This window comes from Camelus dromedarius, chromosome 1, assembly GCF_036321535.1.
Source record: "Camelus dromedarius isolate mCamDro1 chromosome 1, mCamDro1.pat, whole genome shotgun sequence".
Classification (NCBI taxonomy): domain Eukaryota; kingdom Metazoa; phylum Chordata; class Mammalia; order Artiodactyla; family Camelidae; genus Camelus; species Camelus dromedarius.
In genome coordinates this window covers 32,364,315-32,383,345 of record NC_087436.1, presented here as the reverse complement: position 1 = coordinate 32,383,345, position 19,031 = coordinate 32,364,315, and the positions used below count along the sequence as shown (strand labels likewise).

General features: G+C 35.8%; 2 protein-coding genes across 5 annotated transcripts in view; one reads left to right on the top strand and one right to left on the bottom strand.

Moving 5' to 3' along the window:
* MFSD8 (major facilitator superfamily domain containing 8) overlaps positions 1-19,031 on the bottom strand; it is an 82,652-nt gene that overhangs the window by 21,325 nt on the left and 42,296 nt on the right. For both annotated transcript variants that reach the window (XM_010977668.3, XM_010977669.3), the window contains exons 4-5: positions 9,664-9,803; positions 4,325-4,416 (exon numbers count right to left, since the gene is read on the bottom strand). In XM_010977668.3, coding sequence (XP_010975970.1) covers positions 4,325-4,416; positions 9,664-9,728 — 157 coding nt within the window. In that variant the 5' untranslated portion in view covers positions 9,729-9,803. The remainder of the gene's footprint in view (positions 1-4,324; positions 4,417-9,663; positions 9,804-19,031) is intronic.
* Positions 9,799-19,031, top strand: part of ABHD18 (abhydrolase domain containing 18) — a 37,448-nt gene continuing 28,215 nt past the window's right edge. The window contains exons 1-2 of one of the 3 annotated variants that reach the window (XM_064475704.1): positions 9,799-10,199; positions 17,344-17,466. The gene's annotated coding sequence lies outside the window, so the exon portion shown is untranslated. The remainder of the gene's footprint in view (positions 10,200-17,343; positions 17,467-19,031) is intronic. The other 2 variants (XM_064475730.1, XM_064475665.1) reach the window with 2 other exon arrangements.

Below are 19,031 nucleotides of genomic sequence, written 5' to 3'. Positions count from 1 at the left end.
CTTAAAAAATTACATATAATTATAGTCCCTGACCATAATCAACATAATAAAAGCAGAGGATCTATTTCTGCTTATTCACATGCCTTTTTTGTAAATGAAAATTACAATGGCTTTGTTAAGTTTTTATAGCAGAAATGAATGGAGGAAAGGCCACTTTGTTACAGAGGAAGTGCTAGACTTCTAAAATGTTGTTTGGAAGAGATGATGACTACATGGAGGCCTAGGAAGAAGGAAAATTATCTTTAAAAGAGACAGTCGCTATAAAAAACCAGGTTGGGGATATCTTAGAAAATTCATTATCTCTGCTAGCTTTTATTGCTTGAGAACTGTAATGATAAAGTCGAATGCTGCTTGTAAATTTTAAATGGTAGGCACATCCAATCAAAATTCTATAAAGGCAATTAAAAAAACAGCTCTATTAAGACATAATTCACATAGAATTCACCTATTTTAAAGAGTACAATTTAATGGTTTCAAGTTTCCCAGATGAGTGCAACCATCACTACAGTCAATTTTAGAACATTTTAGTTCACTTCCAAAAGAAACCTTGGACCCTTTAGCTATACCCTGCTACCCTCCAATCTTCCCCAAAAAGCCCTTAAGCAACCATTAATCTACTTTCTGTCTCTATAGATTTTCCTATTCTAGACTTTCATAAAAATAGAATCTTTTTGTGTCTGTCCGGCTTCTTTCTTTGCATACTTCAAGGTTCATCCATGTTGCAGCAGTATCAGTACTTCATTCCTTTTAAAAAGTCTATTTTTATAAATAATTTATTCATTTCATTTTAGTGTATTATGAATTAACACATTGACTCTGATGAAAAAACTGTTCAAAGAGTCAACGAATATTTGAAAATAAGTCTACTATCTCACAATCGAGCATTTCCAAATGCAAGTTTGTGTGCCGAATGCACAGCGAGGCCAAAATGTGGGCGTTTGGAGCAGAAAAAGGTTTATTGCTGGGCCAAGAAAGGAGTATGGGTGGCTTGTGCTCAAAAACTCTGAACCCCCCAATGGTTTGGGGGGAGAAGTTTTTACAGGCAAAACTTGAGGTGAAGGCTGCAGCGTATGTGACTTTCTTCTGATTGGCTGGTGGTGAGGTAACAGGGCAGTGTTCTAGGAATCCTGTGGTTAGCCTGAAGTTATCATCCTCCACCTGAGTGGAGGAGACCTCAGTTCCTGCAGAAGAACTCAAAGGTACTGTTATGTAATATTCCATGAGTAGGAACAAGAACCTTGCCCAGTTGCTGCAATTCTTGACTCCTCCTTCTTAGTTTCTGCATTCCTTCCCTTGCCTGATAAGAAGCTCTTTGAATCTGCCCTTTGGAACTCAGGGAAGGTCAAGGAGGCTGAATGAAACCTATTTGCTACAAACAAACGGGGACACAGAATGGATCTGTACCTGGGAGGGCCCCACAGGATCCTGCTCCATTTCACAAGAAACTTGTAAACAGGTAAAATGTTTAACATGACAAATAAAATCTAAAGTTAAAATAATTTTTTACTGTGAAATTTGAAACTATTACTTATATTTTAGATAATTGAGATAACTGAGTCCTAAAAATTTGAAGTATTTTAAATGAAAAACAATCTATTGCCAAGATTGCTACCTAAACAACATTCATTTGCCCCTTCCTCCTTCCTGATAGAAGCCTGATTGTATTCAGGTATCCACCACTAATCCACAAAGCCTCAGGCTTCAAAGGAAACTGTTTCTACCCCAAATTCCAGAAGGTAGATCCTAATTAGTCTAAAAAATTCAATGGATGTAATCCCACTATTCTAGCTGATGATGGGTTTAGAAATTAACAGATAACCCAGTTCTGATCAGTGAGAAATGATGGGAGGTCTACTTTGAGACTACCAGGAAAGGACTCCTCATCTCTTTGGAGATTAAAAAAAAAAAAGTTCCTTTCAATCAATAAAAATTATCATGAAAAGATAAGATACCTGGAACTGTTGCTATAAACTTGCTATAGCCTAAGAATGAAGGCAATCTGTAGAAGAGGGCAAAACCAAAAACGTTACTCAGAAGTACAGTGAACTTCACCTGGAGTTGTCCCACTAGAGACATTAAAAAAAAGTAAATTACTATATAAGCCAATTTGAATCAACATTTTTTTGCTGATATTTGTAGAAGGTATAATAATAAACATACAATCCAAGATAAAATTATATTACAAATAAATGTTGAAAATATCCTTTATTTTGTACTTTTTCTTAGTTTAAGCTTTATTAAAATCTATTTTTACTCAATGTTGTGTCATGAACAAGACTGGCCAGTGAGAGGGAACAAGATGATGACCTGGGGTAAATAGAAAGGATATGGAAAACAATTTAGTAAAATGACTTTCACTAAATCCATCTCAGAGAAAGAAATCACTTGTAAAATTAGTGCATACAAACTCAGACAGTCTAAACTTGGAAAAAAAAACTGATTCCCTAAAATATTCCTTTACAAATTATCACAGTGTTGAGATTTTCTATATAATTTCATTCCTTATCATTTTAACCCAATTACAGCTCTTAATATTAAAAAAATTTTTTCCTCATGAAGCTTTACTTTTTAGTAATTATATTTTCAGAAATAATGTTAATTGGTTAAAATATATCAAGCTACACAGATTAAGATTCTTGCTCTTTACTATTTGTATGCTATGTGTCAGTATAAAAGTCAAATGAGGTTCATAGGCAACAAAAGAAAAAAATAGATAAATTGAGCCACACCAAAATTTAAAACTTCTGTGAACCAAAGGACACAATCAGCAGAGAGAAAAGAAGAGTCCTGGAATGGTATCTATAAATCATATATCTGATAAGGGGTCAACATTCAGAATATATAACAAACTCCTACAACTCCACAACAACAAAAAAACCTGATTAAAAAATGCACAAAGGACTTTCTCCAAAGAAGATATACAGATGGCCAATATGCACATGAAAAGATGCCCAACATCACTAATCATCAAGGAAATACAAATTAAAATCACAACCACCTAATGGCTATTAGAATTACGACTATTAAATAAATATAAAATAAGAGTTGGTGAGGATGTGGAAAAATTTGAACACTGACTGTAATGAGAATGTAAAATAATGCAGCAGCTATGGAAAACAGTATAGCAGTTCCTTAAAAAAATTAAAAATAGAATTATCATATGATACAGAAATTCCACTTCTGGATGTACACCCAAAAGAACTGAAAGCAGGATGTTAAAGAGACAGTTGCACACCCATGTTCACAGCAGCTATTTATAAGAAACAAGATGGGGAATGAGCCCAAATGTTTATCAACAGATGAATGGATAAACAAAATGTAGGATATACCAAAGGGGATCAGAACATGCCACCCTAAAATATGCTGCTTTGGCATATTTATTATTTGAGCTGAAGGCAACTAACAGACAGTAGACAAAGGAAGGGCTCTCTGCCCTCCCCATCTCTGCCGAAAAATCCTTGGTGCTCTCCAGTAGCAGGAAGGAGAGAACATCCTTATCACTGGAGAAGGAAAGTCAACGCTGAGATGAGTCTGCACAAACAAACCTTACTAGAATAACTCTCATCCTCCATTAGTTTCCCCCATGTATTTTCTAGTCATTTTCCCACAATTCACCATCCCTAGAAGCCCAAATCCTTTCCTTTATCTAGATACTTCTCCACAATTACAGCCTTTCATTAAAATAGTATAAAAGTCTCTGAGTCTAACCATTTCTTTGGGTTTTCACTTCTTTTGTATGAAGCCTCCTGTGTCATGTAAAAATATTAACATTAAATAAATTTGTATGCTTTTCTCCTGTTGATCTGCCAGTTGTCAGTTTAATTTGCATGCCACAGGTACAGAACCTAAGAAGGTAGAGGAAATGTTTTCTTCTTCCCTACAAATTATACAACATAATATTATTTAGCCTTAAAAAAGAAGGAAATTCTGATACATGCTACAACATAGATAAACCTTGAAGATATTATGCTAAATGAAATAAACTCAAAAATTTAAAAATACTGTATGATTCCATTTGTATAAAGTATCTAATGTAGTCAAATTCATAGAAACAGAAAGCAAAATGGTGGTTGCCAGGGGCTGGGGCAAAGGAGTTGTTGTTTAAAGGAAATAGAGTTTCAGTTTTGCAAGATAAAAAAGTTCTGGAGATTGGTTACACAACTATGTAGATATATTTAACACTCCTGATCTTAGAAATGGTTAAATGGTACATTTTATGTGACATGGTTTTTACCACAGTAAAAATAATTTTAAAAAATAAATGAGATTAAAATATGATATTTTATCTTAATTTTTTAAATTATGTATAATTTCTAATACTTACCTACACTGCTGAGAAACATAGTAAGATACAGAATCCTAATAGATCTCCATCGACTCTTACAATGCTCCTCAGTTTCTATAATATCCCATTCCCTAGGTGTAAAGAAGAAAAAAGTAGTATAAAGTTATCTCATTACATGCAAATCTTTCTGTGGCATAATTTTATTTTCTCTCTCCTGAAGGCATGAAAAGTATGTGATAGAGGTATAATTGATTTTTATTATACTTATTCATCTATCTATAAATAAGCATCATTTCTTTTAATTTCCATGGACTGTATTTATGCACCACTGTACACAGAAACTTGGGAGACATGTGGTAACTTGTAAAAGGCAACACATTTTGTGGACCAATTATTTTGCTACTGTTGGGATGGTACAAATTTATGACTCAAGAGTTCTGAAATTTGCTAAACTGACAAAATGTATAAAGTATATCAAAATAACTAAACTATCTACAACAATTAATCTCCTACAGGTGAGATACACAACTAGTAAGTATTAAAATATAATTATTGTCATCATTATGACATGTCCTACTTGATGACAGCAAAATGACTTTGCTGTAGGAAGATACTTTGGTTGGGTACTTTCAACAAAATTAATATAAAAGTGACACCAGGAAGGTCTGATGTGACCTAAGACATTCTTAGTCCTGGGACCTCCTGGAACACTTGCTCCAACACAGGTTACCAGACAAGTTCTATCAGAGGAACAAAGAGAGACCAAGGTCCCTTCAGACTGGATTGATCTTTCCTATAGTCTGTGACCTGGACTAACAGGAAGTGTATTAACCAGATAGCCTCCCTCTGAGGTGATACATTATTGTGTGTTCTCATTATATTTTCACATATGCATACAAAGAGAGTTAACAAATTTACCTCAAAATGAGCATGCTTTCAAATAATTAAGACAAGCACAATAGAGAAAATGCCTTATGTTCCAAGATTATTTTCTAAAATAGACCTGTTAAATTAGTCTTCAAAAAAGAAACTTTTTCTCCCCAAATGTGATGTGATTGGGAATGTTAGGGAATAAAGAAGAGAAACAGCATTTATTAGATTTACTCTGTACCAAGTATATTAGTTCCTGATGTAATACATATGAAGTGCTTAACAATGGATATGCCATTCCATAAAAATAGACTGTAATGTAACATACCTGAAAAATAGCAGAAATCCAGATGCCCATATTTGGAAATCAATATATTAGAATTTGGAATACATAATGCAGATAATTACATATCAGCAAAAGGTATACACCTGTTTCAGTCCCACAGCACTGGATCCTGGTATAACTTTAAAGTTCTGGGTTTCTATTATATTTTTAATGAACTCATTATTATTTTCTGGAGGTCAGAAATTAAACCAATAATCACAAGTAAGAACTATCATTAAAACCAGCCTGAAATTTTTCAAATAACTAACTTGCTCAGAACTTATCTACATCAGGAAAGAGAAAAAGCAAATAACTTAATTCTGAAAAAAATGTAACAAAATTGTTTGAGTGACTTTGACCTGATCTGAATCTCAGTCAAAAAAAATCTTGCCTCTTTTAATGACAGCTATTAAATATTGAAGGGATGATAGAAAATCACCATTTATACTCCATGTAATAATGGATGAAAGCAAAGATCATTAATGGATCCTAAAACAACTGGTTGAAAGGTCACAGGGCCTCTAAGTATCACTCCACTGTCTACTTACTAATCACAAAACGGAAAGTGAGCCTTTATAATTGAGAAATATAGCAGTCACCCTCTTAACCAAGTGGTCAGGCTTGGCTTCTCCAAAAGTGGGATGGCCTGGCATCCAATGCCTCCTGACAGAATATATTAGGATGTTCTCAACATAAGCCATGGCAAGGATGTTCTTGCCAGGAATATTTGACCAGGATCTATTCTGAAACAGTCCACAAATCCAGAATGTGAGATCTTGTGAAGAAAACAGAAAATTGGCCTAGACTTCCCACAGGATTCAATGTTGGGAAAAACAGAAAGAAAAGGTCAGGGGATCGTTTTAGGTTGCAGAAATCTAAAAAGACATAAGGATTAATGTATGAACATTAATTGGATCCTGGGTTTGTTTTTTTTTTTTTAGTAGCTATAAAGTACATTTTTGGAACAACTGGAAAAATTTGAGCACAGACTGTATAGTGCATGACATTTTGAATAGTACTGTATTTTTAGCTGTAGTAACAGTGATACAGTTTGTAAAAGAATGTCTATGTTTGAGGGAGATGCAGGCTACAGACTAAAATACATAGGATAAAGTGTCATAATGTCTGCAACCTACGTCGGGGTAGTTTGGCAAAAGAGGTGTGCGTGTGTAGAAAGAGAGATTTGAGCAGTGTGAAAAGGCTAACAATGACAGGGTAATCACGTGTTCACTGCACTATTTTTCAACTCTTCTATGGATTAAGAATGTTTCAAAATAAAAATTTTTACTTTTCTTTCTTTTTAATTCAAAAAGTTTAACTCTTATAAAGAAATGTATCTTTCTTCCTTGTTGGAGACAGTAGGAACATAAAGAATGTAACTGTCCTTCAATGAAGTTATCATTTTCATAACATTTTCTTAACCTTGATGATTCAACCAACTGTGTCACATGGCTGAGAGTAAGTTTCCAAAGGCTTCTTTCTTGTATCACCAGGGCACAGGAAGGAATGCTGCATTCCAGGGTGATTTGTTTTAACTTTTTGATTCTTATTATCATTGCTGTATCTGGTATTAGTTCTCCATTTGAGATTCTCCAAGTAAAACTGCAATGCTAAAGGATTTTGCCCTGTCCAACATTTTCACTACAAACTATATCTCAAATGATAGCATGCTTACCAAACTTGTGACTTAAAAAGTAGGAGGAATATATGATATACTAGAGTAAACTGATAACCAAAATAAGTTAGATAATAATTAATAGGAATAAGTAAAAAGTGCCATAATTAGTTTCAATAAATCAAGATCTAATACAAGGATTCTTGGGTAAACAACAGTACTTTATTTGTAAACAAAGACTCTGGATTTACTGAGGGGAAAAATAAAATTATACTTTTATCAGAGAGAGCATATGTAAACTAATGAAGAGGAGAAAAGAACCCATATTGAAAGAGGAAAGAAAAAGAGTGTGTGGTCACTGATAGAATAGTGTATAATTGTGTAAAAGTTATAGAAATTAGAAAACAGAAATAAACTGAGAACATTCTACCAAGATATCTTCTATATGACCATAAGTTCTAGTAATATTTATTTTAAGGAGACCAGGCTAAGGTTGCAAAGAAAAATTTTAAGCACTGTAATATTTTAGGATATTCTAAGAGAGGGATCAGCAGACTATAGTCTGTAGGCCAAACCCAGCCTACCAACTGTATGGCCCATGAGCTAAGAATGGTTTTTGCAGATGAGTATTTGTGATCAATTTGATGATAAGAAAACATTAACTCTGAATTCCAAAACAAACATAATGCCACTCCCCTCAAAGAATTCTACTTCTCTCATTATTAGACTTGTATTAAAAAAAAGTACTCATTAATTAGTACATTTTAAATTACTGCAAAATTTTGTGAAAATTTGTTTTCTTTCTTGGTATCTAAGTACTTACTTAATAACTTTAATTTTGCCTCTTGGCCTGCAAAGCCAAAAATATTTACCATCTGGACCTTTATAAAAAAAAGCCTGTGGACCCCTGTTCTCTTAAACTCTAAGGACAGGGTCAGTGGGGATCACTGAGGACTCACCAGCAAATTAGAGCCAGTCTTCTTGGTGAGGAAAGGTCAGTAGGTGAACCAGACTCATGTTTCCACAATTTATTCAAAGTGAACAGGGCTTGGCAACTAGTTTTACATATGCTCCCTTTATTAGGGAAACTAATTATGTTTTTAAAAGCAGTATACTTATTGAATTATTCTCAAAATACTCCCTTTTTATTTTAAAAATGCTAAATTTAGAAAACAAATCAAGTATTGTTTATGGACAGATCATGTGAACTTAGAGAGACCCTAATGAGTATCAATTACTTGGACATAATTGCAACTGAGAGTAAGAAAAAAATTTCCTTTTTTAAGTAGGTTTATTTGGACAAAGCGACAGAATGTACCATAAGACCACATCTAACCGTAACTCAAGGATCCTGAAATCTACCTGGGAAAAAAACAAAAACTACAAAGAAGCAAAAAGGACACTGAGAAAACCAGAGTCCCAAAGTCCATGTACTCAAGTTCATGCACTTTATTAATACTAGAGATCTTTAGCTTTCAGTTAGACTTTCCATGTTCTAACTACCCACAATTCTATTAAGTTTAGATACATGATTTCCAAATCCACAGTAAAATATAAGTCCCAAAATAAAGTTGGGAGAAGAGAGGTTTGCAGACAGCCATAAAAACAGAGGTTCCCAACAGATAACAAAAACGTGATGAGGAATAGCCTGTAGGCAGAAAAACTAAAAAGCAGACATGGAAAGTAGAGCAGTGTAGAACATATTAGTATAGAAGCAAATAGTCACAAATGCCTTAGGCTGGAGGATGTCACTCTAATACAACATATTTCAGCACTAACACTCATTTTAATGATCTCAACATAAAATATAGATTAAATTGCATTCCATATATTCTGTTTGGTAAATTATGGACCAAAGAAATAAATTTTCCAAAGGGTTTCAAACAAAGCGATTTTTTACAAAAGGTTTCTTGCTTAAGGGGGACAAATGAGTAAAAATCAACATGGTCGTAGGCAGCTGAAGTTTACTTGTGAATTTTTTGGTTAAATACTTTAATAAGAAACAAACTGTAACAATTCTGAATTATAGTCCATAAACTAGGATAAAAATAACCAGAATAAAAAGGGTCAAAACACACTTCATCCCCTAAATGCTTAAAAAATCAGCATTTGGCATAGAATAAAGGTGAGCTCAGCTTAGGTTTACTTGCTAAAAAAGTATCAGGAACTTATCATGCACTTAGTTAAGTCAATACTGAGACCGGTATCTTCAAGTATCGATTAAAACCGCATTTTTCGAACTTTTGTGAAAGGTGTAAGGGGATCATTCCTGTAAAGGGCCAAATGCGAAATGAAGTGGCTTGGTTTGTGCATCACTGTTGGAGTAAAAAAAAATCAGTAGGCAGCTTGCGTTTCTCTAACACCTTCACCAGAACCCACCGGTTGAAGGCTCCGGGCAGCCAGACGCCCTTTCTCGGAAGTGGGAGCGCGTCTCCCGGTTTGGCGGGACCTACCGCCGGCTCCCGCCTCCCTGGCACCCCTCATTCGGCCCAATAAGGCTGACGCGGGAAAGGGGCGAGTCCCAAAAGCTCAGGAGGGTGAGGGAGCCTTCCCCCAACATCCGCTCACCTGCTTCCGGGTAGGCTGTCGCTTAAGAGCGGCTCCTGCTCAGCCTTGGCCTCCAAACTCGCCATAGTCACTGCTCCCACAAGGCTTGAGGCCAACTCTCGCGACACCTCCTGCTCCCTCTTATTCCCGGCGACCCGAAGCTGTCAAAACAGGCCCGTAAGTGCGCGTGCTTGCCAGGCGACCAGAAGTGGGCGGAGCGCCCCAGGTCAGAGGCGGGGTCACGTAGGAGCAGATGAGGGAGTTAAGGGCGGGGCCTTAAGTCCTTATCCTCCTCCCTGGATCCGCGCCTCTCGGCCTGCAGAAACGTTGGGAAGAGTCAGAGAGAGTTCGGGGGCGTGTCCAAACAACCTCCCGTCCCAGGGCTCGGCCGCCTCTCTACGCTTTCCTGTCAGCTACCGCTCATTCCTCAGTTCCTGGAGAGGCCGCTGTCGCTGCTTTTGGGGCTCAGACGGAAGGCAAGTCCCGGGTGCCTAGATTGCGGCGGCGCTGGAAGTCTTGGGCAGCTGGACAGCAGGAGTCCGCCGGGCGGCCAGTGAGTAAGTAGCCGGTCCAGGCCGCACTTCCCAAGCCTCTTGCTGCGCTGCCTACGTGCCAGAAGGCAGGGACTGAGAGTGCAAGGCTTGGAGGGAGGCGCGGGGGTCTGGAGCCTGGGGCGAGGCGGGGGTCTTTCTGGTGGCCCGGTTGAGGTGGGCTGGTGGGCTGGTGTGCTGTCCCTGCCCACTGTGGAAGGTAGAGGTTGCTACGCAGTGTCGTTACAAAGACACCTTACCCATAGTGCCTTGTTAGGACCTGGACTGAAGATGGGGTCCAGCCCCTTCTAACCTACTGATCTTCAGACTCGAGCCCCACTGCCGCCTGCGCGGGCTGGGGGCTTCAGCCTTGCAGGATGACACTCAGTGGAGCCTACTCCTGTAACCTGAGGGTTAGAAAAGGCACAGCAACACTAGATTGACGATGACTCCTTTCATCACAAGGAAAATAACATTTTTAGAAAATATGTTATGGGTTATTTTTGTTTGTTTTCAGTAGATCTTGGTACTGTTACTTTCCTGGTACTTAAATATAAACATCTTACGCCTACAAGCAGGCTTGTAAGCTAATTGGTAGCAGTAGTCAAGTGTGTCACAATCACTGTTTTATTAGCACTAGATACATTCTTATGTGATTTCATTTGATCACAGCTGTCCTATAAGATAGGTAAAACAGACCCATTTCTATTTTACAGAGAACTAAGGCTCAGAAAAGTTAATAACTTACCCAGAGTCATTCAGTGTGAAAGTGGTAGAGTGGGGACCCAAATTCAGTTGTTTCCCACCAATATTTATGAGCACTTATACTATGCCAGGCCCTGTACTAGTTATATGTTGTATGGTATATGCCGTCACTTTTGATCTTTGTCTTGTTTGTGACCTTGTGTATATCCTATCAGACACATACCACTGGTGAACAGCTAAACTTGAAATGTGTTTTCTGTTAGTTCAGAATTATCTTCTGAATCTAGACCTGACGTTATGTACCTGGATTTAGTCTTGCAAATCTGTTTATAACAACTCACAAAAACATATCAGATTCTTATGATTGGTTCCAAGAAGGTATATGGGTAAAATTAGTATTTTTTTTCCATAATGTTGCTATACTGTATCTCTGGCTTCTTTTTAATTTTTTTAACTTTTAAATTATTTTTTGGTTTAGAAAAGTTTTTATTGAGTTATAGTCAGTTTATAATGTGTGTCAATTTCTGGTGTACAATACAATTTTTCAGTCATACATGAATATACATATATTCATTTTCATATTCTTTTTCACTGTGAGCTTGAATATATTTCCCCATGCTATGCAGTATAAACTTGTTTATCTATTCTTTATATACCTGTCAGTATCTACAAATCTCAAATTCCCAGTCTATCCCTCCCCACCCCCTCTCCCCTGGTAACCACAAGTTTGTATTCAATGTCCATGAGTCTGTTTATGTTTTATATTTAAAATCATTTGTCTTCTTTTTTTTTTTTTTTTAGATTCCACATATGAGTGATATCATATGGTATTTTTCTTTTTCTGGCTTACTTCACTTAGAATAACATTCTCCAGGGACATCCATGTTGCTGCAAATGGCATTATGTTATCGTTTTTATGGCCAAATAGTATTCCACTGTATAAATATACCACAACTTCTTTATCCAGTCATCTGTCGATGGACATTTAGGTTGTTTCCATGTGTTGGCTATTGTAAATAGTGCTGCTATGAACATTGGGGTGCAGGTGTCTTTTTGAATTAGGGTTCATTCTGGATATATGCCCAGGAGTTCTGGCTTCTTTTTTAATCTCTGGAGTCTAGCACAGTGTATGGCATATATATATATTCAACAAAGGAGCTTTTAACCAGTATTGCACCAAGCAGAATGGTTGAATGAATACTTTTTGAATTAACTCATTTCATCCCTATAATAATCCTCTGAGGTGGGATTGTCTCAGGCATAAAAGGAAATTGGAAGTATGGAGATTAAGTAATTTGCCCATGGTCATACAGCTAATAAGCAACAGAGCTAGAATCTAAGAAACAGGACTCCTGACTATAAAGCCTGTGCTTTCCACCTACAGCCTTCCTATGAAAAGAATGTCAAAAAGAATCTTTTCTCATATCTCTCAAAATATTTCAAAACAGATAATCAATTTTTATATAAATGAAGTAATTTCCTATTATATATTCAGCCAGCTATTATTCCCCTTTTATAGGTTAAGATGGCTTACTCAAGGTCACACTGCTAGTAGAGGAACCTAGGTCTTCTGACACTGCTATTTTCCATTGCTGCCTCCAAGTGATGACTTTAGATGGCAAAAGTACATGGACTGAGTACATGTACAACTGGTGAAATCTAAGCTCTGTGTGTTGTACCAATTAAAAAAAAAAGCAAGAAAAGAACAAATTTCTTAGGAACATAGACACAGAATACTCAAAGTAAACATAAAAAAAAAGTTTTAAACACTTATTTTTTAAAGCACATGGAAAAGAAGAACTAAATTTGAGATTCAGTTATTTGCTAAATGTTTCACATAAGCATACAAGACAGTCCACCTGTTGGATTTCCTTAGATGACTGCTTAGAATAGATAGCAGATAGACTGCTAGAATAGATACCCCTCTAAACAAATAAAGTTCCAGTTTTCCTACTCTTCTCCAGTGTAAGATTAAAAGGAATTAAATTTGTCAAGGTAGGGTAGTCGATTTTCATAGTGAATATCTGGGGTATCTAAGCTCTAGTATAACTTGATACTTAAACTTGCCTTGAAAATAAGTGACTTAAAAGTGAAGTTATAAGATAAAAATTAGATCTGCATTTTTGTAGAGTAAAGTTCTTGTACATGGTGGTATTTTTTTTAAATTTCTTTTATGCCTTTGAGATATGAGGAAAGCAGTCTAGAAAAAATTAGGGTTGCATTATTTAAATGCTTAAGTACCAGAGTGTTAGGAGATAAAAGTACTAGATGGCATAATAGATACTGAGCATGACTTTTAACAATAGAGTTCGTTTCTTAAAAAGACTTAATTCCTTGGCACTGAACTAGAATTTCTATTTTTGTTTCACTTTGCTTTTCATTTTTTGCTTTGGCAGTATAAAAGAGTAGATGACAATTGTGTCAGTTTGGCTTGATACACACTTTCAAAGTGGGTCCTTTTTCTGCAGAAGCTAACTGGTGTCAGTCCAGCTTAGTGTGGAGGCTTTAAAAAGTACCTGATGTGGCTCCAGATGGTGCCTCCTGTAAATTGGAGTTATCTATATGCTGGACTTGGATTATGATCTGTTCATGGTAACTCTGGATAGCAGTTAACTCTGCCTAGAAAGACTGACATGTTTGCAGCGTCCCAGAAAACTGGTCTTTTATATTGTTCTTGGAACTAAAATGGGATTTAAGCAAATCTGTGTAATGCCAAACTCTAGAACCAGAGTTATCATAAGCTATGTGTGTGTTTGATTTGCTTTCTGTTCCTCATTGGTCAGTTGTTTACTGTCAGGTAAATGTAGCAAGGAAAATGCTGACTCTAGACTTGGAATGCTGACTCTTATGGCCTATATTACATGGAATTAAAGTGGTTTGGAAGCTTTTCTAGTATAGGGTTGAAAATTAAAAATGACTAAACAATTTAGGCACCTAACATACTACTTTACAAAATACTTGAAGAGTTCATTTTTCTCAGGTCCTTTCTTGCTTCTCTGGCAACTTTCTACTTTTCCATGTTCGTCTTACCTTGTTTTTATCTATTATAAACCTAGAAGAATATTGTGTAGAAAAATGAGTTTTCTCATGAACAGTTTTTAGTACTTTTCTTCTTTTTGTAAATGTGAGTGTTGGAATTTTTTTCTTTTTTACACTAACCTGGATTCTGCATATTGCTGTTGATGCCAGGGATGTTATAAAGGAAAATATTGGACCCTTTCTTTTCCTACCACTGTAGAGAAAATAAGTGGTCTGTAATACTTGCAAAAGATAATGAAGTCCTGTGTTATAATGACATGCCATTGTTCTGCTGCAGTTTAATAAAGGTATACAACAATGTATCAGTGCTATCTTTTGAACAATTCCAGAAAGACCCAAGGAGTAAAATAGTTAAAATTATCATTCATCACTCAGAATTGTCTTTTCCTTATGCTATAGAATGCCCCTGAATAGAGTTGCATATCTAAATATATAGAGTTCATCTCTTATTTGGAATATGGAACACTAATTGAGGATATTGGTAATTTGGTAAAGAATAAACTGTGCCATTTCCACCCCAACTGGGTATACTCAATTCAGCTCTGACATTAATCACCAGCAGATTAACACCACAGGAGTTAGTGCAGATGCCCACCAGTTAAGGGCTCAATCCTCCAGATGCCATTGCTTCCAATGCATGCCACACTTCTGACTGACTTGGCTACAGATGTGGGAATTTCTGTGACCCCTTGGATTAATAATTTGCTAAACAACTCAAAGAACTAAAGAAACCACTTGCTATACTTCTTCTAACTTTATTATAAAGGATACAACTTAGCAACAGCCAAATGAAGAGATGAATGAGGCAAGTTATAAGAGGAAATGTGAAGCTTCCATTCCCTTTTACCCTGGAGTCAGTGTGCATCACCCTCCAACACATCATGTTCATCAACAAAGAGGCTCAACCATGCCTTAGTGTCCATGATTGATTGGGTCATTGCCATGTGATTCGACTCAATCTCCAGCTCCTTTCCCCTCCTGGAGGTCAGGCTGGACCAAAGTCACCCCTCTAATCAAAGGGTTGGTCTTTCTGGTGACCAGACAGAAATTATCCTGAAATTATCTAGAGCCCCACCATGAGTCACCTCTTTGGCATGAAGATATTTCTATCACTCAGGAAATTTCCAAGAGTTTTAGGAACTCCACACCAGGAAAGGGGGTCAAAGACCAGATACATTCTTTATTATACCACACTGACGTTTACCCTTCAAAAAAAAAAAAAAAACTGGTCAAGCAGTTTAAATATATACTACATATACTTACTTGATTTTAATAATTGCACTAAATTAGAAAGTGTGTATAATGAGGACAGCATTTCAGAAGCCAGTTTGCCTTTTACCATTTGCTTAATGAATAAAAAACAAAATACTAAAATGCAAGGGTTTTTAACAAAACTATTTTGTTTTGGGGGTTTTTTGGTTTGCTTTTCTGGGCAAGTGTTTTTGAGTGAATGGAAATATATAAACATGATTTAGAAAATTCAGACAAATTTTCACGAACTCACATGCTTATAAACAAATGTTTATTCAGGTCTGTGGAATTTGTTGTTTATTTTCCTATTGGTAGGAAAATTGGAAGAAGGTATTGTCACCTATGACACTGAAAGCCCTGCAGGTATCAGCCCAGACATTCTGCTCAAAGGCTGATTGAAATTCACAGTTGGTTTCTCCCAAGATGGCAGAGAGTCTCTAAGGTGGCCCTTTTGATCCCATCTTCTGATGTTTACTCCTTTGTGTAATCCCCTCCCTTTGAGTGTGGGCAGGACCTGTGATCTGCCTTCTAACCAACAGAGTATGGCAAAGGTGATCGGGTATCACTCCCATGATTATATTATATGATATGGCCAAGTTGATAGGATAACACTCCCATGGTTACATTGTTATGTTAGACTTTATCTTGCTAGCACACTCATTCTCACACTCCTGTTGGCCATGAAGAAGTAAGCTGTTATGTTGTGAACATCCTGTGAAGAGAGCCATGTGGTAGGGAAATGTGAACAGCCCCTAGGAGCTGAGGCTGGCCTCCGGCTGACAAACATCAAAATAATGATGACTTAAATGACTTAAATTATGCAGTGGTGTTTTTTTGAAGATAGCCTTGAGTTCTGTTCTAGGATTTATAGAATAATGAACTACTGCTTACTGAGAAAGCTGTCAAGAGGGAAAGAAAGTAACAATTTACTTCCTCTGGAAAATTATGTAGAGAGACTACCAAATTAACTCCAATTTCTAAATTTTTTTCATATTTTTTGTAGAGAGACTACCAAATTAACTCCAATTTCTAAATTTTTTTCATATTTTTTGTTGTAAAATACACGTCACATAAAATGTACCATCTTAACCATTTTTAAGTGTACAGTTCAGTGGTATTAGATCATACTGTTGTGCAACTGTCCCCACCATCCATCTGTAGAACTCTTTTCAATTGAAAAACTGAAACTGTATACTCATTAAACAATTACACCCTCCTCCATTTCCTCTTCCCCTGTCCTGCCCCTCAGCCTCTGGTAACCACCATTCTGCTTTCTGTTTATGAATCTGGCTGCCTCATATAAGGCTGAATCATACAATACTGTCTCTAGGTACCTCATATAAGTAGAATCATATAATATTTGTCTTTTTGTAACTGGCTTGTTTCACTTAGCCTGATGTCCTCAAGGTTCATCCACCTTGTGGCATTTGTTAGAATTTCATTCCATTCAAGTGGTAGAGCACATGCTTAGCATTCATGAGGTCCTGGGTTCAATCCCCAGTACCGCCTCTAAAAATAAATAAATAAATAACCCTAATTACCTCCCCCCAACAAAATAAAAAGAAAGAAAAAAGAATTTCATTGCTTTTTAAGGCTGAATAATATTCCATTGTTGTGCGTGTGTGTGTGTGTGTGTGTGTGCGCGCACACACACACATGATATTTTGCTTATTCATTAGTCCATTGATAGACACTGGGGTTGCTTCCACTTTCTAGCTACCAAATTCTAAATTTTGAGAAGGCAGACAGTTAATCCAAAAGGCCTGAAAGAAGGAGTCAGATGTCCGAGGATACATACGTTAAAATGCACAGTGGCATTTAGACACAGGCAATGGTCTGGTTAAACAGTATTCTTCTAAGGAAGATGGTCAAAATTAGCATGGATTATCTAGTAATTTCTTCAGTTTTACCATCAGAGTATAGAAATAGCTTTTCTTAGAAAAATTAATGGGTGATACAAGTAGCTTTTAAAGTTTTCTGCTGATATAAATCATTAATGAAAATATAAAGAACAAAGGTTTTGAGTGAAAAGATATTCACATTATTTACAAATGGAAGGTGCAAAATAAGGATTTAGTCCAATGTTTCTAAGTGAGAATAAGGTTTTTGGAGTCTGAGGACAAAAAGTAAGAGATTGCAATGGGTGCAGTTTGAGTCTTCCTCTCTTATATCACAGAACCTAAACCATACTGGAAAACCAAACCACATTTAAGAAGTGCAACCTTCCTGGAAAAATCCATCCCTTGTTGGGAGTGAACACATCTTTCCCCATGAGAAGAGTCTGTGCCAGTCCTGTTAGGTAAATGAAATAAAATCATAAAAATAAAAACTTAATAAAAAAATCTTTAGTGACGCCATAATATGGTATTGATTGAGCAATGATTAAAAAAGAAATGCTTTTTATCATTTATCCTGAAAGCTTCACTCTGTACTGACTTTTTTAGGGTTATTAAAGATTAAATAATGCTGAGAAATCAAAACATTGACAATTTTTTTAAAAATTGGAGTACAGTTGATCTACAATGTCGTGTTAGTTTCAGATGTATGGCAAAGTGATTTAGTTATACATATATATCTATTCTTTTTCAGATTCTTTTCTATTATAGATTATTATAAGATATTGAATATAGTTCCCTGTGCAATATAGTAGTTCCTTGTTGTTTTACTTATTTTATGTATAGTAGTGTGTATCTGTTAATCCCAGACTCCTAATTATTGCTAGCCCCTCTCTTTCCCCTTTAATAACCGTAAGTTCATCTTCTAAAAAAAAAAAAAAAGGCGTACGGTAGACAGAACATGATTAATTAAATAACTAGTGTTTATTTTAGATAGAACACTAACTTTAAGTCTACCCAGTGACATAATGAATTCTTTTAAAATCAATACCTGCATTTTATTTATGCCATGTTATAGGATTTCGATAATTTATAATTATAATAAATATAGTGTTTTATAGTTATGTCTTTGAATTTTTAACATTATTGTGACATTTATGACATACCTATGATTAAATTCTTATCATGCTTGGACTTTGACTTTACTAGGCAACAGCAAAAGGTTGTTCAGCAAACTGTGTGTTAACATTAGAATACCACATAGCTGTAAAATATGTGGAAATGTGTAATTGAGGAGAGCTTGAGAATAGTATATAATTTCATAGCAAGTCTTTAAAAATTGTTCAGTCAGAGAGAGTCATTTAAGTGCTTGGTGCATTAAGGTAAAGGGATTCTTAGTTTTTTTCCCCCATAAGATTAAGCTGAAAACAAAGGTTGATAGGTTTAAGTAATAACACATAAAGGCTTAAACCATTGGCATAAGAATTAATGAGTCCCCTCTCTGATTAGCAGTGCAAATGAATTGAGTAGGAAGATCATGGAAATCAAATTTTTAAAAATTATCTACATTTCCCCTTTGTGAACCTTAAATTTTGACTATATTTATAATAAAAAAATTGACTATACTTTTGTAAAGTGGTTAAAGTAAGCCAACAAATATATTTTATCATTTGTAAGTATAAGCTACTTGGAAGCTTACATCATTCAATTCTGGATTAACTTTCCAAGTGAATATTGAAAAATTTTAGAATGTTTTAGGAAAGTTTTAAAAATATTTTTTTCAGAGGAAGTGGCAAATAAATAAGTCCATAAGGACTTTTCAAAATGATTTTTGCTTTTCTTTTTTTAAACTGGAATTTATTTTACTCCTATAAACTATAATAAAGTCTACAGAAATTCTAAATGATTGATTGATATTTGATAGATTGATTCATTCAACACATTGATATATTAACACTTCTACAGTAATATCTTGATACAGTAATGCTGACAGAAGCTCTGTGTGTAATCCTAATAGAATTTCTTCATA